Raw genomic sequence first — 22,917 nt, 5'->3', positions numbered from 1 at the left:
GGCTGCCCAGGAGTTTGATGAGCAGCTGTGAGTGTGGGTGCTGATAGGAGGGTGGATCTCCAGTTTTGAGGCATGGTGCCACAACCCAGCTGTGCAGAGACCACAAACACGGTGATTCCTGCAGTCTCTGCCCCAACAAAGAGCTCTTGGCTGAGCAAATGGTGGTTTCTGCACCCAAGATCAACCAGGTGGCTCATTCTGCTGGGCTGGAGCAATTTAGGACTTGGCCATATACGTGAGACACTGACCTTGATGGGAAAGGGGGAAATATCTCCTTCTATTGAACTTTTAGGAAACAGTGTAAAACCTAACAGGTCCTGCTCAGCTACTGTGACCTCAGTAAGAGAGGGAACACTGAAAAACAGAGTCTAAGTGAGGGAGAGTGAGTTTTAGGTGGTGTTCGTGTAGAACAGCCACTGGATGGATGCGAAGGCACAAGAAATGCAGAGGTGATTTTAGCAACTCAAAGATCATTTGGGTACTACGTGCCTCTGTGATGTCTGGGCAGTCAAGGAGCTGGTGGTACAGCCTAGGAAAGACAATTGTACCAGCATGATGGAAAGATGGATGATGAAGGGAGCATCTCCCTCAGGAGGAAAGGCTGAGGGAGCTGGGGCTGTTCAGCCTCGAGAGGAGATAAATGAGAGGGGCCCTCAGCCCTGGGTGTCCCTGTGTGCAGGGAGGGCTCAGAGCAGGGCCCAGGCTCTGCTCCAGGGGCTCAGCAATGGCACCAGAGGGACGGGCAGGGACTGAGCCCAGCAAGTTCCACCTGGACAGGAGGCAGAACTTCTTTCCTGTGCAGTGACCAAGCACTGAACAAATTGTCCAGAGAGGGTTTGGTGTCTCCTCACTGGGGATATTCCAGAACCGTTTGGACACAACCCTGTGCTCTGGGATGGCCCTGCTGGAGCAGGGAGGTGGCACCAGATGACCTCCAGTTATCCTTTCCAACCTGACCCATCCTGGGGCTCTGGGAATTAGGAATTCTGGGATTCTGTGACTGTTGCCATGTTGTACTCCAGCTCAGCCGGTGAGTGCTGACCAACAGCAGAGCTGGAGATGGACTTGGGACAAGAGCATGGAGTGTCAGGAAGAGGGGGAATGGCTTCCCACTTGCCAGAGGGCAGGTTTAGACGGGATATTGGGAAGAAATTGTTCCCTGTGAGGGTGCTGAGGCTTGACACAGTTTTCCCAGAGAAGCTGTGGCTGCCCGTGGATCCAGCCCAGGTCGGAGAGGGCTCGGAACAACCGGAGACAGCGGAAGGTGTTTCTGCCCATGGCAGGGGGTGGGATGGGATGAGCTTTAAGCGCCCTTGTCCCTCAGACCGCTCCGTGCCACGGCTCCCCCATGCCCGGGCACCGCCCGCCCTCCCTCAGCTCCTGAGGGGCCGCCACCGCCCCTCACGGCACGGCGAGTGACATCACGCCCGTGTGACGTCACCGCCCAATCCCCGGGGCGGCCGGCGCTGACGTCAGGCCCCGGCCCCGGCGCGAGCGGCCCCAGCTGAGGGACGGGGCGGCGGCCGGAGAGCGGCGGGAGAGCGGGGTGAGTGCGGGGCCGGACCGAACCGGGGGGCTGCGGAACTCTGAGAGGTTTTGGGCGCTGTTTTGGGGGGATTTGGGATGGCGGGGCCGCCCCGCTCCCGGCACGACCGAATGAATGAGGTGGGGGAGGGGAGGCTTCCCCCGGCACCGCGCGGTCCGCTCCTCTGGGGACACTTTGGGGACACTTTGGGGACGCTTCTGGGCCGGGACCGGGACGGGGGTCACCGCAGACCCGCTGCGGGCCGGGCGGGTTTTGTTCCTGCCCATCACCCGCAGCGGCCCCTTGGCTTCACCAGCGGAGGCTGTGCCGGGTGTAGTGCCCGGGAATCGGGGAATGGCTGGGGTTGGGAAGGAGCTTAGAGATCATCCAGTTCCAGCTCCTGCCATGGGCAGGGACACCTTCCACTAGACCAGGGTACTCCGAGTCCCGTCCAGCCTGGCCTTGGGCACTTCCAGGGATCCAGGGACAGCCACAACTTTTCTGGGAAACCTGTGCCAGGGCCTCCCCACCCTCACAGCCAAGAATTCCTTCTCAATTTCCCATCTAAACGTACTTTTAAAGTATATTTAAAGGCACTACCCGTTGTCCTCTCCCTCCATCCCTTGTCCCAAGTCCCTCCCAGCTCTCCTGGAGCCCCTTTAGGCTCTGGAAGGGGCTCTGAGGTTTCCCTGGATCCTTCTCTTCTCCAGGCGAACACTCCCAGCTCTCCCAGCCTGGCTCCAGAGCAGAGGAGCTCCAGCCCCTGGAGCATCTCCATGGTCTTCTCTGGACTTGCTCCAGCAGCCCCACTCCTCCTGCTGTTGGATCCCAGATCTGGAGGCAGCTCTGCGGGTGGGGTCTCACCTGAGCGGGGCTGAAGGGGCACAATCTCCCCCTCCCCTGCTGCCCGGGATACATTGGACATTCTTGACCAATCTTCCTTACCTGCTGCGGGAGTTTCACGCCGTTCAGCAGCTGCGTAATCTCCCCTCTTTTTTTTTTTTTGTTTATTTTTGGCGGCTGAGGTCAGGTTTCCAGCGGGCCCCTCCCGGCTGGGGCTGACGTCTCCTCCTGGCGGGCTCGGCCAGGGGCTCGGCCTCACCCCCGGCCGTGCGTCACCCCTGGGACAGGAGCCCTGCCTGTGTGTCAAGGTTATTTCAGCTGAGCTTGGCCAGCAGCTCCCTGCCAGAGGGAACAGCTCCAGCCTGGACACCCTTGCACATCCTCTCTGCCAGGGGACACCAGCAATGTCCCAGCTCTTGGGGGGCTCTTGGAAGTGTGTGATGGATTTGGGCTGTCCAGCTGTCCAAGCAGCAGTCACTGGGGTTGAGCTGACAGTATCCCTTAGTTGTTGCAGCTTGAGTGCTCCCAAATGCAGGGATCTGATGGAGATTCCCCTTGGCAGCACTTGGGCAGCAGAGGGGCTTTCCCATGGGCAGCGTGGCTTGTGCTTCATCTTCTGGATGCCTGAGGAAGGTGTTGTCTTTCTCCTCAAGCTCTTGATACAGTTGGGAAAATTAGAGGAGCTTTCCAATGCATAAGGAAATGTTCAGGTGTGCAGCAGAAACTGTGGGGTTTGGAGCCAAGTGGGATCTGAGAACTTGGAGCTCAGTGTGCTGGTGTGGACCACGTTCCCGAGGATGTGGTTGGGAATCTGTGAGATCCTGTGCCCTGCAGAGTCCCTTGATTTTCTTTGAAAGGAGAAAGTTCTGCATTCTTTGGTGTAGCTCCCTGAAGGGGCACCCTGTGGCATCCCAGCAGCTGTGCAGCCCCAGAAATCCTGGGGGAGCTCTGGGGTTTGCTTTGGCTTCTCCTTCCTCCCTCTCTCCCATTTTCTTTGAAGCTTGCACTGGGACTTTCCAGACTAAGCCCATGACTCTTTTATCTTTCTTATCACCCTGACATTCTATTAATAACTATCTTACAAGAACTGCCGGTTTCCATAAACATTTTTGACTTTTATGTGAGCAACAGGTGTTGCTGCTTATGTAACACCTTGGAAACCTCACAGAGGATCAGCAGCTGGCAGTTCACTCACTAAATGTCATTTTATGAATGTGTCTTTTTTTTTTTTTTCTTTATTCCCTCTTTTCCCTCTCCCTGTGCTTTAATCTTCTTACAAACCCCAGAAATTTCCTGCTATCCCAGGCAGATTATTGAACACTGGAACACATATTTGCTTTCTACTAATCCTTTGCACTGCCACTAATTAGTTTAAACTCTGTCCTTCAGCCATGACCCGAGGCTGGCTGGTTCTGAGACTTGGAGGAGCTGCTTGTGCACCTTCAGAGCCTTTTCCCTGCCTATCCCAAACTTCCAGGCATTTCAAAATCAAGCAGGACAGAGCAGTGATATCCCTGGCTGCTGCTGCTGCTCTCACACGCACTTTTTTTTTTTTCTTCTAAGGTGTGGGACAACTCCTACTCTCTGCCAGGTTTTGATTGGCTTTCCAAAGAGGCAGTGTCCTATAAATTGCCTTCTCTCCTCTGCTTCTGCCTTACCACCAGCTGAGGGCCAGGTGAGTACAGGAGAGGGGAAATTCCAGCTGCAATTCCATTGCCTAGTCCTGGAAATTAGCGTTGATTATTGATTTAAATTAGCGGGGTGGGGGAAATAACTTGGATGTTTCAGGATAAAACTTCCTCATTTTGCTGATGCTTTCTAATATTGGTTTGAGTTGATGAATGAGATCAGGGACTGAGGAACTTTTCAGAAGGAGGATATGGGAGGAGAGGTTTTAAAATATATCATGAAATTGTTTGAGTTGGAGGGGACCTTAAAGCTCATCCTGTTTCATGGACAAGGACACCTTCCACTATAAATTATATCTGTATATTATATAGATAATTTTTTTCCTCTTCAGTTCCCAACAGAACAGAAGTATTCCTCTTCGAGATAGTAAAAAGGGAAGCCTGTAAAAGTTTAGGTTATTTTATTTCAGTTAAATTAATTCTTTTGTGTGTGTTAATAACTCCTGGAAGTTATTTAAGATGGGAAACTTGGATCTAGCAGAATGGGCTTTCCTGTCTGAGCTGCTTTTGCAAGTTAATCACTGTGTGGGGCTGACTTCAGCCATTTGGGGAAGTGTTTTTAAGGCATAATATTGATTTCTTTATATATCTGTGCATTTATGGCAACTTTAGTAGTCAGTCACACCTGGTTTTTTTTTCCCCTTTGTATTTGAACTAGAAATAAATGTCATCAGTGGAGGTTTTTGCAGCAGCTCTGCTGCCTGGCTCTTTCAGTGCCTGGTATAAAATGCATTGACTGTTCTGACTCAGACTTGGGAGTAAATTCTCAGCTTAAGTTTTTGTGGTTTCACGCCAGGTGCGTTTGGAAAAACCAGTCCAGTCACTGGGAAACCAATTTTAGTCACAGCCAGCTTTTGTTTGTACTTTGCAGAGCTCAAAATGCCTTTTCAGGTACTTGGAGTGGAAATTTTTTTGTCACACAGAGAGGGAGTCTCTCTCAGTGCTGGAAGATTTTATTTTTCCATGCTGAAATAGGAAGGGAATATCATGAGAGCTGGTGCCTGGGTCTGTGTCCAGATGGAATTTGGATATTTCCAAGGATGGGCACTCCCATCACCTCTCTGGGCATCTCAGACTGAGAATTTTTGATCAGTTTAAATGTATTTTTTTGATAATGCAGATTTTATGGAGCTGTCATAACAGACAATAGGCTGTATTTAAATTGCAAAACTCCCTCAAGTACCAGAAAATTCTCAGTCGGGTGACCTGAGAAATGAAAGGAACACCCACATTAATCACTTGTTTGCTTCTCTCTGCAACTGGAATCCATCTGCAGCAATGAACTGCTGCAATTTCTTGTGGAGAGTTTCCATCTGCCTGACTCTCCTTTTTAGAATATATGCCCCAAGAAAGGATTTGACAGGATAATCTCACCAGGCGAGTTTGAAATATGCTTTCATCTGGGAATTTACATATTCTAGACTCTTGGGAAAGAGTTAAAAATTGTCCAGAGGGAATAAGGAAAAAAAAATAAATGATTGTGCCTTGAGGATTTTATTTGAGAGAATTAAATTTGCACCTCAGAAACGACCAGTTGTGGCTGCAGGTGTCATTTATTTGGGGCACTTTGCAGTTCCTTCCCCAATGTGAAAGATTTCCAGAGAAAGAACCCAAACCTGAATGCAGCACAGAATAAATTACAATTATGTGAAATATTTAAGGAATTTTCCTAAGGCCTGGCTAAGCCCTGCTACTCCTCTATTTGCTTTCTGGGTACTGTCCATCCTGAGTGTTAAATCAGAATAAATCTCCTTTTTTTTTCTAAGAGATTTCCTGCTGCCTCCTTGACCCAGCTGCTCTTGCTGATGCAATCCTGAGGAGTTTTGCTCATTCACAGCAGCCTCCAAAACTTTCACTCCAGACGTGGCATCACAGCAGCTTTGTTTCATTCTGTATTTTATGCTTAAAATCACAGCTTTGAGTGATGTTTTTAAAAAAAGCTTTTAACTTGAGCTTTACAGTGTTCTCCCTGCCCATTTTCCTGGACTCTGGATATTTTCCTGAGCTCACTCCAGGGAATACATTACCTCTGCTCATGTTACATCCCAGGCTGCTTAAAAGCCTTTGCTTAGCACAATCCTCCAGCCCTTGGATGGCATCGAGTTCCTCCAGATCCCTGCAGTTTTCTGGGGAAAGGCTTAAAATCCATTTAATGGTCTTGAATCACTCGTGACTCATCTTTTCTCTCTCTCTCCTCACAGCACACCTGAAGGGGGAAGATGCCAGTCCTCAGGAGCCTGGGCAGAGCTGCCAGCCAGCTGCTGCAGAGCTCTGGCTGTGGCTGTGGGGTGTCCCTGGTGCCCGTCAGGGCCATCGGGGTGTCCCCACGGCAGGTGGCCTCCGACGCCAGCTTCCACTCGGTGACCTTCTCCGAGTCCGACCATCCCCGGGTGCTAATCACAGGTCAGCGTTCCTGGCACAGCTGGCTTCCTGCTTCTCAGCTGAGCTTCCCCCGCTGCTCTCCTCCCTCCCCAGAGAGCACAGCTCTGGAAGCAAAAATACCCAAAATATCCTGGGATTGGGATGATCTTCCCCATCGGGTGGTAAGATCAAGATCCTGTGTGAACTTTCCTATTTTAGTTCCAGAGCTCTTCTAAAACCAGTTCCTCAAGGAAAAAAAAAGTAAAAGCTTCCTGACTCACTGAGAAAATCACATTAATTCTTGATGTGATGGAGGTAATAATGGAATTCTGCATTGTGATCCCCCTTTTTCTCTGATTTTTGTCTCTTAGGTGGTCTTGGCCAGCTCGGCGTGGGACTTGCAAAGCTGCTCAGGTGGGTCACCATTCCCTGCCTTGCTGTGAGTGAGGAATTCCAGCTTTAGCCATCACTTCTAGGAGCAGTAGTTGTCTGGAAAATTGTTTATAAAAAAACCCCCCTATTTTTCAAATGCTGTTTTTGCCTCTTGGCTTTGTAAATAACATTAATTTTATGGACTTGATGATCTTAATGGTCTTTTCCTTAATGATTCTATAATTAAATTTTCACCATAATTTTATTTGTCCCTCCTGCACCTGCTGTGGGTTTCTGACGTACTTTCTGTGTCCATTGGTCACGATTCCCAAAATAGCAGGATTTTGTCTGTCTGCTCAGTTGTTTGCTTCTAGTTAAATGGGAGTATTAAGAGTCTGAACCCTCAGAGTTTTTCCTTCTTTTTCCTTCTCCTCTTCCCCCACCTCAAGCACAGTTACCTCCTTTTTTTAAGATATCTTTCCAAGAAGTGTGAAATGCTCCAAGAGATCTCCCTGGTCCATGTCCTTGTCCATATCCAGCTCAGCTCCAGTTTATCATTTCCTCACAGTCTTTGCTGGAGGGGATTTGGACCAAGACCAAAAGTGAGCAGACTCACTGCACTCAACACTGTGGCAGTTTGAGTATTTTCTATGATTTCTGTGATACTTTTTAAAATTATTCAAATAATGGGAGGCCAGAATGTGCTCCAATGCCCCCAGATTTGCTCTTTCCAACAGCCTTGTGCTGATCAGCACAAGGACACAATTTCTCTCTTTTATTTGCTTAGTTGATATAAAAGTAACTGCAGTTACAACAATCCCAGTGGCTTTTTATTGTGTGCAGGGGAGTAAATTATCCTTGGGTAAAATTTTCTGTAAGAAAAAGGAAGGAAGGTCTCTTTTCCCAACATATTTTCACTTTCTAAAAAACTTTTCTCTCCTTATCCAGACCTTGACTGCTACTAGAAGTATTTTATCATTTTTAAAGATGCTGTGTTGATATTTAAAGGATTGTTGGGAGGGCTTTTTTTGCTTGTTTAGTTCAGTAACTGATTTTATTGTGGAAAATGTTGTTCCTCCACTATCGCTCCTGCAAAACAAAATAGCAACTGATGGATTACCTCAAAAAACTGTGGACTCACTGTTCCCTGTGGGTATTTTTACACAGGAAACGCTTTGGAAAGAACAATGTGATCTTGTCTGACATTAGAAAGCCTGCAGATAATGTTTTTTATAGTGGTAAGTGACTGGGGAAGCACATGGAACAAAAAAAAAAAAATCTTGACTTTACCTCTGATGTTCATAAACTAATTATCAAAGTGATAAGTGGATTACACTGACAAGCTGCTGTTCAAACCTTCTGCACAATGCCTCCCTGCTTTGAAATCTTGCCAAGATGTTGATTTCTTCTCTTATTCCCTTTTCCTAAATATTTCTCTCTGCATTTTTTCACTGCTCCTTTGCCACTTTGCTGACTGGAATAATTATTTGTTATAGTTATAATTGTTATATATTTGTTATATAGTTATATATATTTGTTTGTTATAATAATGTTGTGCTCTTGCTGTAAAAATAGGTGCTTTTATTCTTTTAGAGGGAGGAAGCTGGAAATGAAACTTGAAAATGAAATGAAAATGCTCAGGGAATTTTTATTATGAGGTGAATATAGAGTAGGATTTAAGATTCTTTGGTTCTCACTGGAAACCTGCTAAAACTTTTCCTCGACATCGCTGCTTAGTGACATATTTAGGTGGTAGAAACACCAGCCTGAGCCTCATGCAGAACCTTCCTTCCACCCACTCCTGACAGCCAATTTCCCACTGCTCCCATCTCCCTCCAGGTCCTTTTATCTTTGCTGACATCCTGGACTACAAGAACCTGCGGGAGATCGTGGTGAACAACCGCATCACGTGGCTGTTCCACTACAGCGCCCTGCTCAGCGCCGTGGGAGAGGCCAACGTGCCCCTGGCCAGGGCTGTCAACATCACTGGTGGGTTTTCAGACCTCAAAGCTGGGCCAGGGGAGGTTTGGGTTGGGTAGCAGGGAAAGGTTCTTCCCCAAAGGATGTTGGGCACTGGAAGAGCTTCCCAGGGAATGGGCACAGCTTCGGGAGTGTTTGGACAAAGCTCTCAGAAATGCACAGGGTGGGGTTGTTGGGGTGTCTGTGCGGGGCCAGGAATTGAACTGGATGATCTTGATGGATGCCTTCCAGCTGAGCTTATATTCCAGCTTCTAATATTCTATAATTACCACAATGGCTTGAGAAAGCAGAAATATTCTGATAAATAATTTTTTTTCCCCCAGGTTTACACAATGTTCTGGATATTGCAGCTGAGCATAATTTGAGGCTCTTTGTTCCAAGCACCATTGGAGCCTTTGGACCCACCTCTCCTCGAGATCCAACTCCTGATCTCTGCATTCAGAGACCGAGGACGATTTATGGAGTCTCCAAGGTCCACGCTGAGCTCATGGGAGAAGTGAGAATTTTTGATTTTATTCATTTCCTAAAAGGTCTGGGAGAACTTTCACTGAAACAGGTTTCCCAAAGAAGCTGTGGCTGTCCCATCCTATGGAAGTGTCCAAGGCCAGCTTGGATAGAGCTTGGAGCAACCTGAGAATAGTGGAAGGTGTCCCTGTCCTTGGGGTTGGAATGTTCTTTAAGGTCTCTTCCAATCCAAGCCATTCCATGATTCTATGATTGGAGCTTTGTTGCTTTTGTAAGGTTCCTCACTCATTCTTTTCCCCATTTTTCCTTCCTTCAGACTTTAGTACTCAGCAATAGTCTGAGGCAGCTCTGAAGGTCAAATATCTTTTGAGTTTTGTTGGGAAAAGTACAAAGCATGGGAAGCTGGCAAACAGCTGACTTTCAGTGTCATTTCTTTCCCTGTTTTTTATGGCTTTGGCCTCTTTGTCAATGTGAATGATACTGCAGAAAGGACAGTGCACAAAGCCTTGTGACAGCAGGTACACAATGATGACTTTTTGCTTTCCTCTCAAAAAAAGACTTTAAAGCCAAAGCCTTGAGAGTCTGCAGATGCACAACTTCTCTTTTGGCTTTGTACTTACTTATAAACAACATTTTTAAAGCTGATATTTTTATAGAGTTTCCTCATGTAGGTCTGAGGACTGTATTATCCTGGAAAGTCTCAAAAACTTGGAAATGTTCAGTTTCTGAGCATTGTAAACCCTACATGAGTAGCCTGACAATCCATGTCAAAGATCCATATCTACTGATGTGGATGTGAGCTGAAAAAGGGCAAGCAGGGAGATCAGCTGCCAGGCAGGGAATGGGGATTGTTCAGTAATTCCTTTCCTTTCATCCCTGTCCTGGGACAGCTGAAGGTTCATCCTGTGTCAGATTTTTCCTGTGAAATCAAGGGGGTGTGTGATCAGCTCTTGGTGTGTAACTCTGTGTTTCTGCCCCCCTTCCCAGTACTACCACTACCGCTATGGCCTGGACTTCCGCTGCCTCAGGTATCCAGGGATCATCTCTGCTGATTCCCAGCCTGGAGGGGGAACAACTGGTGAGTGACAAGAGGGCTGGGGAGCACTTTTCACAAGGACATGGAATGATAGGAAGAGAGGGAATGGATTCCCACTGTTAGAGGGCAGGGAGAGATGGGATATTGGAAAGGAATTCTTCCCTGTGAGGGTGGTGAGGCCCTGGCACAGGTTGTCCAGAGAAGCTGTGGCTGCCCCTGGATCCCTGGAAGTGTCCAAGGTCAGGGTGGGGGACTTGGAGCAACCTGGGATTAGTGAGTGGCATGGGGATTGAAACTGGATTATCTTTAAGATCCCTTCCCACCCAAACCACTCTGTGATTTCGTGATGAATACCACACGGTCCTGCTGCCAGATTTGAGACAAGAGACTCTGAAGTTGGTCTGGAGTTTGTTGACTGTCATGAAGTGCACAACACAAATCATACACATCCTTTATTCTCTTCCTCAGATTATGCTGTGCAGATTTTCCACGATGCCATAAAGACTGGCAAATTCAAGTGTTACCTGAGGCCGGACACGCGGCTGCCCATGATGTACCTCGATGACTGCCTGAAGGCCACGCTGGAGATCATGGAGGCCCCTGCAGAAGCCCTGACCATGAGGACCTACAACATCAGTGCCATGAGCTTCACTCCTGAGGAGCTGGCCCAGGAGGTGCAGAAGTATGTCCCTGAGCTCCAGATGACCTACAATGTGGATCAAGTCAGGCAGGCCATAGGTTAGTATCTTCTTCCTTGACAGCAGGTTAAAAAAAAAATCATCATTTGGGTAATACAAAGCCTCTTCTTTTCTGAAACTGACAAAATGCAGTTCAAGTCTTATGGTTCAAAATTCAGCTTTTAGTAGTGATGAAACATCTCAAAGTTCAGAGAGATTTTTCCTAAACCTCACCTTTCTTGGTTCTTTTTCTTCCCTGCAGCTGACAGCTGGCCCATGAACTTCGACGACAGCAACGCCCGCAGGGATTGGGGTTGGAAACACGATTATGACCTTCCTGAGCTGGTGACCACAATGTTTAGCTACCTTGGATCTGACTCCAGGATTGCCCAAGCTAATTGAAATGCTTTCAGATGTTTCCAGATTTCCACAGAGGACCAGGAAGAAGAAATGGCTGAATTTTAGTTTCTGATTTTCTGAGTCTTAGAGCATGTCAGTTACAAATTTTTGTAAGTAGTGACAGAGTTGGGCAGAAATGTCCTGTAGCTGGAATGTCCTTTAGATAAACAACAGCACTGTGTGCTGTCCCCCAAACACAGCACTGCTGACAAACACAAGAGTTCTTGAACTTTCACACTTAAGGAAAAACACCAAAAGTAGCACCTACTCCTGGCTGATGGCTCTCCAATCATTCGTGCCTCTTCCTTGGCAAACAACATGGGATAGCCTTGTCCAACCTGGCCTTTCAGGCAGATCCCAAAAAGTCAATGGTAGGTTTTGCATTTTCCTGCTAGAGGATGTTAGGTTGTAGCAAGATCCTTTTTTACTCTTTGCTTACAAAAGAGACATCAGAAGAGCTGTTTCATGTTTCCAAGTTGCAGGGGGTCGTTGCAATTCTAGTTTGAAATCAAACTTTGCTAGATAGCTCCTATTTATATCTCTCCTTAATGCTGTCTAAGCATACACTTTTCTATACCTAGGGCATACAGAGTAGCATTCTTATGATGCTGCTTATAAATGTGAAGTGGAATAGGACTTGAATTCTCATCATGCTTTAAAAAAACCCAGGGTTTACAAGCAAAGCTTTCTCCTGTTCTCTGCAAGTGCCGCTGCTTTCAGTGCAACCTTGGAGGGAGAACTGAAATCCCAAGAGCTGCTCCATGGATGTGAGTCTGGGTGGGATTTCAGGGAGGTCAAGCCCCTGGCTGGGGTTTTTAGCAGTAATTTTGGTTCTCCCAGTTGTTTGGTGTCCCTGCACAGTGTTAGACTGCCTGGAACAAGTTTTAAAGGCGGGCTAAGGATGGAGCCTGACTTGTAGAGTCGGGTCAGCCTTGGAAATCTTTCCTGTTCACCCCATTCTCCTCGTGCACTGTGTTATTGTAGATGCTGTTTATATGTAACTCACACCCTTTTATACTTCAGAGAGGGATCCAAAAGCTGAAACCATCTAAGCTACAGCTTAAGGCTGTTCTGCTCATTGAGTTTGAGTTTCATGCACAGGAGATTCTGGGATGAACAAGGGAGTTTTAGTTGATCTGTGAGAGGAAGAGGTTCAAAAGCTACTTCAGGAAATGACAAACTGGAGAGACAGGAAAGTCTTTGTAGGTAAAATACCAGTTTCCATGGATGTGAGTTTGAGCTGTCAGCTGCTCTAGCTGAGCACCAGCCTCTGGGAGCTTTGGACTTTATTTTTTTTCAAAGAAAAAATATCTTTCATTTTCAAAATGACTGGAAATTCCCTACAGGAAACTCTTTTTTTTGTTTGTTTGGGGTTTTTTTGTTTGGTTGGTTGGGGTTTTTTTTGTCTTGTATACTCCAGTAGTGTGTGTAGGTAGAAGCATTCAAGTTTTTGGGTTTTTTTTACTTACAACTTGTTTGCTATGTTTTCTGTGAAGGTGCTTTGGTGGTTGCAAGTCTGTTGTGTTCTCTGTAACCCTGCCATGATCATCAGACTTTTGTCTCTTGGTGCAGGAATTCTCCTGCGGGGAATATGTTTCCTCACAAAAGTAACTTTCCAGTGAAGATTCTGTGGTGAAACCCTGTTATTTGAAACATTTGTTACACTTGTATCTCTTGGTTTTGTACTTATTTTATTTCATCTGTGGGCAAAGTAGGAATTTCCCAGGTATCTAAGCTCAAGGGTTGTGGCTGTTACTGAAACTTTTTTATATTGTTTACATTGCTGAAAGGACAAGATTTTAAACTTTGGCCACTGCTGTAACTCTCAGGTAGCTCAAGTATAATTTTTGGCCCAGTGAAGTTGGCCCTGCCTTCACACCCTGTGAGGAGAGACTGGCTGGGCTTTGTCCTCTGCCCTGCCCAAAAGGATGGGATCCAGGCTGGATTATCTCCCAGGGACCTGGAGCCAGTAGATGAAGGGCTGGAAAGGAGCTGAAATGTCTTGTCCACTCCTTAGTGCCTCTGTTCCACCTTCAGGAAGTGTAAAATAAAGAGTTGCTCATGGGTCTCACTCCATTTCCTTACATCACTCAGAGTCTTGGGGTCTGATCCCCTCGCCCTCATTCCCAGCTCCAGTTTAGTTGGAGTCAACAAGAGTGAGGAGCAGGAATGTTCTTTCTTCTGAAACACTGTCCTTGGTGGTGGAATTACACAAAAGCCTTGGGACAGGTGTCACAGCAGAGGTGAAATTCAAACCTTTGGCATTTTGAGCACAGTTTTGTTTTTCCTGCCGAGATGTTACTGGCCTCATTTAGGATCAGCCATTCTAGCAACTTAATTTTTTTTTTTTTTAATCTGAAATAAACCATGTTCCAAAAGAGAGTGGTCTGGAGGAAACTGTAGTGACAATCAGGGAATGTTATTAAATGTGTCTGCAAGGTCCATGTTCTGTTTGAAATTCTCATTTTCAATCTCACGATGATCTGTATATTTTTTTTGCCCCCATGTCTTCCACATGAATTTCTCTTAAAATGATGTCACAATTTTTTTTCTGTATTAAACCAACTTGATGTGATACAAAATATCTACCTTTTGCTACCAGTTGGAAGTTTGACTTCTGGGCAGAGACTTCCCTCGTGGCACTTGAGCACTGTGGCTGCTAAATTACCTATTCAGGACAAAAAAAAAAAAAAAAAAAAGTAAAAAAGGTTGTTAAGAATATTTTTTCACCTATTGTTAGTTGTGGGTGATGCCTACTTTAATAAAATCCTATGCAGATGGATCCTGGGTTTGTCATCCTTGATTGAGCAGTGCTGGGGGCTCTTGGTCAGTGATGATGGAGCCAAGAGAGCTGGAGACGGACTTTAGACAAGGTGTGGAGGGTCAGGAGAAGGGGGAGTGGCTTCCAACTGCCAGAGGGCAGTGATAGATGGGATATTGGGAAGGAATTCTTGGCTCTGAGGGTGCTGAGGCCCTGTTGGGTCCCTGTTTCTGTGTCTGAGCAGGTCCTGTCTCCAGGTGTTGCACAACCTGAGACAGCAGGAGAAGCTTGGGTTGAGGACGTCACACTCATAATTCCCCACAGCCCCACCCTTAATCCATGGATAAACCCTCCCTGCAGCTGGAATGAGGCCTTTCCCTCCTCCCACACCTCGGCTTTCTAATGATGGGAACCTCTGGTGGAGGGAACATTCCTCTTGACCACAGTTTAGTGACTGGTGTGGCCATTGTGCTTGGGAGGGCATTGCAGCACCGCGCTCTTCCCAACTGCTTCCCTTTGATCCTTGCTCTGGATCTTGTCCAGTCCTATCTGACACAAGCCCAGCCTGGCTGTCAGAGGTGCTGCCTCCAGAGCTGCTGCAGCTGGAGCCAGGCTGGGAGAGCTGGGGGTGCTTACCTGGAGAGGAGAAGGCTCCAGGGAGAGCTCAGAGCTCCTTCCAGAGCCTAAAGGGGCTCCAGGAGAGGGAGAGGGACTTGGGACAAGGGATGGAGGAACAGGACAAGGAGGAATGGCCCTAAATGGAATAATGGTTGGTTTAGATGGGATATTACACGGAAATTCTTGGCTGTGAGGGTGGTGAGGCCCTGGCAGGGGTTGCCCAGAGCGGCTGTGGCTGCCTCTGGATCCCTGGAAGTGTCCAGGGCCAGATTGGATGGAGCTTGGAGCTGCTTTCTTCTCTTGGCTGTTTAAGACATCAGACAGGTGCAGGAAGAGGAAGAAGCTTCTTCCCTCAGTGGAAATGTGTGAGCGATGTAGGGGATTAAACCCTGTGCTTTTGGAAAACCCCTCCTGCCACTCCTCAGGTTGGAATCAAGCTCTAAACCATTCCTCAGGAGCTCTGCACTCCTGTAGGGAAGAGAAGCTGAGCGCTGGGTTATCCAGAGGGAAATCCAGGGGCTGGAATCCCAACCTTGCAGCCCCCTCCCCACACTCCGTGTTTCAGCCAGGCCTGGTGGCTTTCCTGAGCCCTGCAGACAAGGTTGTGTCTATTTTAGGTGAACATCATCTGGCATTTGCCCTTCTCCTGGAGCCTCAGGCCAGACAAATGCTCTCCAGGCTATTTCTGGCTTCATACCATAATTGTATGTGATCCTAAATTCCCCGTGGGACCGTGGCGTGCTGGGGCTGAGGGGCAGGGAGGGGGCAGCTCCTGGAACAAACCCAGGGATGGGAACAGACTTCAGGATGACTGGGATGACACAGAGCAGCTCAGAGCTGGTACACATGGAAGCTGAATCTGGAGCGGGCAAAAAAAGTTGTTTCCTGCCCTTGTTTCTGCAACTGGGAGCAGTTTTGGAGGTTTTCCTGTCCCCGTAGTCCTTGCGCAGCCTCCTGGAGCTCCTGAGAAGGTGCAGCACCCAGGTTAATGTTCACTTTTCAGGGGATTTAAACTTTCTAACAAAAAATATAAACAGTCTTGTGGCCTCTCCCCCCATCTCGTTATGGATCCCCAGAGTAGAAAATACCTTGGGTACAGGATAATATTTCTTCTGGCCTCAAGCAGAGCTTTGATATTTCAGTTTGGAAAAGAAAAGCCTCCAGAGATACCTGAGAGCACCTTCCAGTACCTAAAGGGGCTCCAGGAGAACTGGAGAGGGACTGGGGACAAGGGCCTGGAGGGACAGGACACAGGGAATGGCTTCCCACTGCCAGAGGGCAGGGATAGATGGGATATTGGGAAGGAATTCCTGCCTGTGAGGGTGGTGAGATCCTGGCAGAGGCTTCCCAGAGAAGCTGTGGCTGTCCCTGGATCCCTGGAAGTGTCCAAGGCCAGGCTGGATGGAGCTTGGAGCAACCTGGGCTAGTGGAAGATGTCCCTACTCATGACAGGGGATGGCACTGGATGCTCTCAAACTTCCCTTCCAACCCAAACCATTCCATGAATCCACAATCCTGTGAACTCTTCCCCAGGTGAACGTGAAGTTGAATGGAAAACTGGGCTGGGAATGCATCCTCAGGAACTTCCCTGCTGCAGAGAGGCCACAGCTCTTTCCTGGATGTGTGGGATGAGCTTTGGACCAATCCTAACAAAGAGGAGGCTCTTTGGCAGGGCACACCCGGCTCCAAGGACAGGGGCAGGGGCCCTGCTGTCAGGGTGATGTCACCTCACCCCTGTGACACAACAGGTCCTTCATCTCTCCAGCCTTTCCACAATTCCAGGTTAAAGATCTGTCACCGGCAGAGCTGTTGTGAAAGGGATGAGTCAGAGGAGAGAAGGCAAAGTCCAGAGGAGAGAAAGTAAAGTCCAGTGTTCGTACCCTTGGACCCAATACAGCCCAAAAGTCCCCACATTTGGTGCTTTTTTTAAAGCTCTTTTTTCCTGGACCCTTATGGTGCTGAGAGAATCTCATAGGAGATTTAGGAAAAATCCTTACCTTTCTAATCCTTGCAATTTTAAGGAAAAATTGATCTTCTGAATAAATATGAACCATGTGAGCTCCAAAATCTGTAATTAATTTTAAGGCAGTTGGGTTTTAGTATTTTATCACTTATTTTATTTTTAATAATTCTTTATCTTATTATTTTACTTACTTTAGTGGGATCAGTTTTTCAGTATATCCACAGCAATATTTCCTTGGTAAATACAGGAATTACACCATAATTACTCACATACAGCTTGCCAACATGTCCTACATTATGATAAACTGCTAAAATGACTTTTTTTGGTAGGGTGTCTTACAGGGAACCCATCATAGAATGTCTGAGTGTGTTTGGCTGCACACAAACACCACCTCAATGATACTGTTTCATGGGATAAGTGGTTTATTGAGTTCCATTTCTAGAGATACTTAGTTTGGTGTGGATTTGTGGTTGATGTGGGTGTATAACATTGAAATAATATCAGTTTCTTTTGCCTGAGTCCAGCCCCATCCTGAGGGACACATATGTTCCTCCACTTTTCCCAGCTGCACTTGCCTTTGGAGAAGGTAAAAGGAGGAAAGGTCAATAAAGGAGCAATTTTCCTTTTTTCATGTTTCTCCTTTGTCCTCATCTCTCCTCCTGCTACATCCATGTGTTTTTTTCCATGGTTAGGTGTGGCTGAAGACATGGCAGAGACCAAGAGATGTCACATTCAGTCTTATTGGAAGAAAATGTACTTTGGAAACCGGGGATAACCCAAATTCCTCCTGCGATCTTTCCCCCACCTAAAGGTGGTGTGGAAGCTGACACATAGAGCAAACAAAAGTAATTCCCAGTCAGGTCAGAGCCAAATTTTCCAGAATTGAGAGTAGCAGGAGGAGGAAGAGGGGTCAGTGAGGTGCAGATCCTGCTCATCTAACCCCAGGACAGCTGATCACAGAAATGGAGAATGGAATATTAGCATTAAGGTAGGAACAAACCTCCAGGATCATCAAGTCCAACTTTTGACTGGATCCCATCATTCCCACTAAAACATATTGTGCAGAATCTTCTGGTTCCTCCACAAGTCCCCTGGTTCACAGCTTGACCCCATCCCCTCTCCTCTCACTTCCTCATGAATTTTGCCACCTCCATGGAAGGCAGAGAGCTTGCAAAACCCTAACTGGCACAGGGCCCACCTGGAAGTTTGCTGAGCTGTTTCTAATACGCTGTCTGGCTGAGGAGCTGCCAAGAAAAGAGCAACACCTCCATCCGTCCGTCCATCCGTCCGTCCATCCATCCATCCATCCATCCATCCATCCCTCCCTCCACATCCATCCATCCATCCATCCATCCATCCATCCATCCATCCATCTCCATCCATCCACATCCATCTATCCATCCATCCATCCATCCATCCATCCATCCATCTCCATCCATCCACATCCATCTATCCATCCATCCATCCATCCATCCATCTCCGTCCATCCACATCCATCCATCCATCCCTCCGTCCACATCCATCCATCCATCCATCCATCCATCCATCCATCCATCCATCCCTCCGTCCACATCCATCCATCCATCCATCCATCCATCCATCCATGTCTGTCCATCCACATCCCACCATCCATCCATCCATCCATCCATCCATCCATCCATCCATCCATCCACATCCATCCTTCCATCCATCCATCCATCCATCCATCCATCCATCCATCCATCCATCCATCCATGTCTGTCCATCCACATCCCACCATCCATCCATCCATCCATCCATCCATCCATCCATCCATCCATCCATCCATCCACATCCCACCATCCATGCATCCATCCATGCATCCATCCATGCACCCATAGGCCCCTCATCCTGTCTGGGTGGAGAGGCTGCTGTGTCCCCTGACCAAGAGCAGCAGGGTCTCTCTGGGCATACAGTGGGTGACAGAGCAGATATTTGGGTTCTGATGACCCTGGGGATGTTTGCTCTGCTGGCAGCGTGTCCTGGGATCAGTGCCAGGAGCAGATTTCCCACTTTCAGCCTTCCTGCCTGGCAACAGTAGCTGGGCCCATTGGCCTGAGATAACCCTGAGCCTTTGAGGGAAATTTCCCACCCATCCCTGGGCACGTAGGCCTGGCAGTGGCCCCAGGGCCTCAGCTGGCAGGAGATTGAGGCCATCAGGGTCTGCATTCCATGGGAATGGTGACACCTCAGTCCCTGGGGATACACCACAGCCCTCTCCAGACAACATGTCTATACAAGAGCCTGGGGAATTTTTGGGAGGTTTTGGTCTTCCAGAGGTCACAGCCATGATGTGAAGGGAGTTGTGGTAGAGAAGGGATGTGCACAGGAGGAAAAAGGCATTGCTGGGCTGGGATCCATGCAGGGACTGTGCTCCACAGCCCCCAGGCTGTTGGTAGGAGGCATAAAATAAATGATAATTTAATTATAAAAAACCACATTAAAATAGTAGAACCATAGAATGGTGGTTTGGGATGGAAGAGACCTTAAAGACCATCTCATTCCACCCCCTTCCATGGGCAGGGACACCTTCCACTATCCCAGGTTGTTCCAAGTCCAGATGTCCAATTTGGCCTTAGACAATTCCAGGGATCCAGAGGCAGCCACAGCTTCTCTGGGCACCCTGTGCCAGGGCCTCCCCACCCTCACAGGGAACAATTCCTTCCCAATATCCCATCTATCCTCACTCTCTGTCAGTTTGAAAGGCCTTATTTCAGGTTTCAGGCCTGATTCAGACTCTGAATGCAGTGATGATGATGATGATGCAGTGACAGCAGAGCCGCTCACACCGAGCTCAAAGCCTGGATGCTCTTCCAACACTGTTCCATTACTGCCAAGAAGATTCCACTCATGGCTCTGGCTGATGCTTTTCAATGATGGCTTTTTTTCCATGGCTGGGAATCAGACATTTGCTGGGCTGGAGGCTTGTGCTGCTCTCCTGCCAGTTCCCAAATCCCTTCCCATGGCAGCCACCTGCCACTCCACCAGAAGCTGCCTCTCCATCTCTTCCAAGACACTTGGAGCCAGACACAGCTTTACTTGTCTGGCCAGGGCAGGGGCCTCCATCCTGCTGAGGTGCCTGCTGAAGTGGAAAGTTTAATTTAAGGCTTAACTTGTCCTCTCCCCAGAAGCCATTAAATAACTGGTGCTGGTTTGGCTGAGAGGCTGGAGTGGAGGATGTTGCTGTGCTCTGGGCAGAGAAGATGCAGCAACTGCAAGCATTTGGGGCAAGTTTGAGGCAAACAGCACTGCTGGGGCAGGAGAAGTCTTTGGAAAGAAGATGTTCCAAGAGCTGGAGCCCCTCTGCTCTGGAGCCAGGCTGGGAGAGCTGGGGGTGTTCACCTGGAGAAGAGAAGGATCCAGGGAGAGCTCAGAGCCCCTTCCAGAGCCTAAAGGGGCTCCAGGAGAGCTGGAGAGGGACTTGGGGCAAGGGATGGAGGGACAGGACAAGGGAGAATGGCTTTAAGTTGAAAGAGGACAAAGCTAGATGGAATACTGGGAAGGAATTGTTCCCTGTGAGGGTGGTGGACCCTGGCATAGGTTTCCCAGAGAAGCTGAGGCTGCCCCTGGATCCCTGGAAGTGTCCAAGGCCAGGCTGGACAGGGCTTGGATCAACCTGGGATAGTGGGAGGTGTCCCTGCCCGTGGCAGGGGGTGGAACTGGGTAATTTTTAAGTTCTCTTCTAACCCAACCTGTTATGAAAAGTTTTTTTCCATGTCCATGCTTAGTGTCAGAGAAACATCTGGCCCAGGACTCTTTAAACTCAAAGAAGCTGCTCAAAGAACAATTTTGAGGAAGTGGGAAGGTGGAGGATTCTCCATCCTCACACGTTGAGCCAAAAAACTGTTTTGCTTTATCCCATCCTCTCTCCCCTCCACCCTGGATTTTGAGGACCTTGTGCATGATGATATCAGCAGGGGTTGATGATTCAAAACTCCCTCAGTACTGGATTTTGTTTGGAAATTTGATTGTTTTGTATTTTCAAGGGAAAATGATGCTTATGCACAATTGGGATACAGTAGTTTGTGTGAAAGCAGCTCTCCCCTCCCCAAATGTGTCACTATTTTTGTGGGATCACAGAATCACAGAATGATGGAATCACAGAATGATGGAATAACAGAATAAGCAGGAGGCTGGGATGAAAGACAGGAAAAAAAGAGGAAAGAACTTCTTGAAGTAAATCTCAGTAAATTCCCAATAATGTGAATGGGAAGTGGTGGGATGGGAACCAAATCTCTCCCAAGATGGTCAAACTCAGGCAGGGACCACAATCAGGTGTTCTGCTGGGACAGGATACATCGGACCAGCATTGCTTTTCAAATCTTTTTTTCCTAAAGGTCTTGAAACCTGGCCATCCTCCTTTTTTCTCCCCCAGCCTCCCATGCTACGGGTATTTTACAGCCTTCTCCCCAAGGAAATGGAGCATTACATGCCTGAGCATTATTCCATTTGCCCATCAGCCCTTCCCTTGCATCCCAGGACTGACTTCACTGAGAAGATGAGAAGCAAAAAAATGTCAAACATATGGAAAATTTGAGGCAGGAGCAGCTGGAAGGAGCGAGAGAGATGCTCTGGGGTGAGCTGAACCCCTTATGAGACACAAGGGAAGCCCCATCCTGGCACAGGAGGCTCCCAGGTCTCTCTCCCACTCGTGGTTACCTTCACCCCAAAATGTGGGCTTATCTTGCCATCTGCTGGTGTAACCTGGAGCCCGTCAGAGGAGCAGGGCTGGGGGACAGAGGACACCCAGGACAAGGTCAAGGGGAGGACTGAGCCCTGTATTGTTGTTGTCACCCCCAGAGGGGACAAGCCTGGTCAGGAAGGGACCAAGCACTGCCTTGCAAGGTAGTTTTTTTTGTTTTCCAGAAGGATTTCCTTACTCCTGGAACTACTGATTGCTCTTTAAATGAGTTTATCTCCATGATGCATCACCCCCCTCCTAAATATCCTTCAGGGTCCCTTCCCATCCATATCCATCCATCCACATCCTGCACCCCAGGCTTGGCTCAGAGATGTTCCCTCCTCTGTCTCATTGCTGCTGCTGCTCTCCTGGTTCCACCTTCCTCAGCACAGAGATCCCAAGGATGAACTGCAGGTGGCCTGGCACGGATTTTGGTGGAGTTAGGAGTCCGTGAAACCCATCCCAGGGTATGGGATGGACACCAGGGCTTGGAGAAGCAAAAGGATCTGTCCCATGGGAAAGCACAGATGCACTGGGAGGAGATGGGCATAGGAGACACTCACTTTATGCCTGGGGGATGTGTCCCAAATGTGCAAGGCCATGCTTGGCACGGTGCTGGTGGTATTTTGATTTGGTCCAACATATTTAAACAGGGATTTTTTGGATGAGTTTTTGAAGCACATTGCATCCTGTTATTTCTTCAGAAACCTCTCAGTGGGTGAACCATCTCCACAATTGGATTTTGGAGACACTTGAGCCATTCAGAGGTTTTGGCCATGGCCCTGGCCTGGATCTCATGGGTGAAAATCAGTCCCAGTGCTTTCCCCACCAGCTTTTAGAGGATGGCTGGACCAGTGAAAGGAGTCAGGAGAGGGAGCCAGAGGCTCAGCTGAGAGCTGTGAGATCTGCAGGGAGCAGCTCTCGCCACTGCATGGACACCCCAAATCACACAACCACCCCTGTGCAGCTGCTCCCAGCCACAGCCGAGGGTGTTCAGAGCACATCAGGGCCCTAATTTTTTGGAGACTGTCCTTGTTCCATAGAATCACAGCTTGGAAAATATCTGAGATCATTGATTCCAGCTGGTTTTGGCTGGAGTAGAGTTAATTTTCCTCCTAGGAGCTGGCAGAGTGGCTAAATCAGGATGGAGACACATCCTGGGGTCATCAGGATAATAATTTTAAGCCCTGTGAGTTTTTGCCTGGAATTTTAACTGCATGGAGTGCTCTGTGCCATGGCTGTGATGTCCCCTTGTCCCCTCTCCCGTGGCATGAAGAACCCACATCCCATTTTTACCTGCCTCAACAAATGCAATCCCTCTGTTTTGCTGGGTCCACCCAGAAGCTCAGCTGGTGGGAAATGCACCCAAGGATGGGTTGAACTCACAGTTTAGCAAAATACTCCCCCTGTGCTGTTGTGTTCAGCTTCAGGCTTTTTCCTTGCAGTTTTCCTTCCCTCTGAATTTAAGGGATGCTCAGGAAGATGTGGCAGCCCCAACCCAAATGTCTCAAGGACAGGAAGAGGGAAGAA

The 22,917-nt window shown here is 48.1% G+C and overlaps 1 protein-coding gene across 1 annotated transcript; it reads left to right on the top strand.

Moving 5' to 3' along the window:
- Window positions 1-1,493: 1,493 nt before the first annotated feature.
- LOC310907140 (L-threonine 3-dehydrogenase, mitochondrial-like) lies at window positions 1,494-14,128 on the top strand. Its single transcript, XM_083857041.1, has 10 exons — window positions 1,494-1,546; window positions 3,932-4,043; window positions 6,258-6,459; window positions 6,789-6,831; window positions 7,957-8,027; window positions 8,629-8,778; window positions 9,093-9,265; window positions 10,222-10,312; window positions 10,739-11,008; window positions 11,210-14,128. The coding sequence occupies exons 3-10, from the start codon at window positions 6,276-6,278 to the stop codon at window positions 11,347-11,349; spliced, it is 1,122 nt and encodes a 373-aa protein (XP_083713167.1). The 5' UTR covers window positions 1,494-1,546; window positions 3,932-4,043; window positions 6,258-6,275; the 3' UTR covers window positions 11,350-14,128.
- The last annotated feature ends 8,789 nt before the right edge of the window (window positions 14,129-22,917 follow it).

The sequence above is a fragment of the Zosterops lateralis genome (assembly GCF_965231275.1).
Source record: "Zosterops lateralis genome assembly, chromosome: 3".
Lineage (NCBI taxonomy): Eukaryota > Metazoa > Chordata > Aves > Passeriformes > Zosteropidae > Zosterops > Zosterops lateralis.
The sequence above is the reverse complement of the archived record's forward strand: the minus strand, read 5'-3'. Positions and strand labels throughout refer to the sequence as shown.

Bases quoted from the DNA above. Each gene is read 5' to 3' on its own strand.
- LOC310907140 (XM_083857041.1), top strand. From the start codon at position 6,276: ATGCCAGTCCTCAGGAGCCTGGGCAGAGCTGCCAGCCAGCTGCTGCAG. The intron at 6,460-6,788 runs GTCAGCGTTCCT...TTTGTCTCTTAG, and splicing joins TCCCCGGGTGCTAATCACAG to GTGGTCTTGGCCAGCTCGGC. The intron at 11,009-11,209 runs GTTAGTATCTTC...TCTTCCCTGCAG, and splicing joins TCAAGTCAGGCAGGCCATAG to CTGACAGCTGGCCCATGAAC.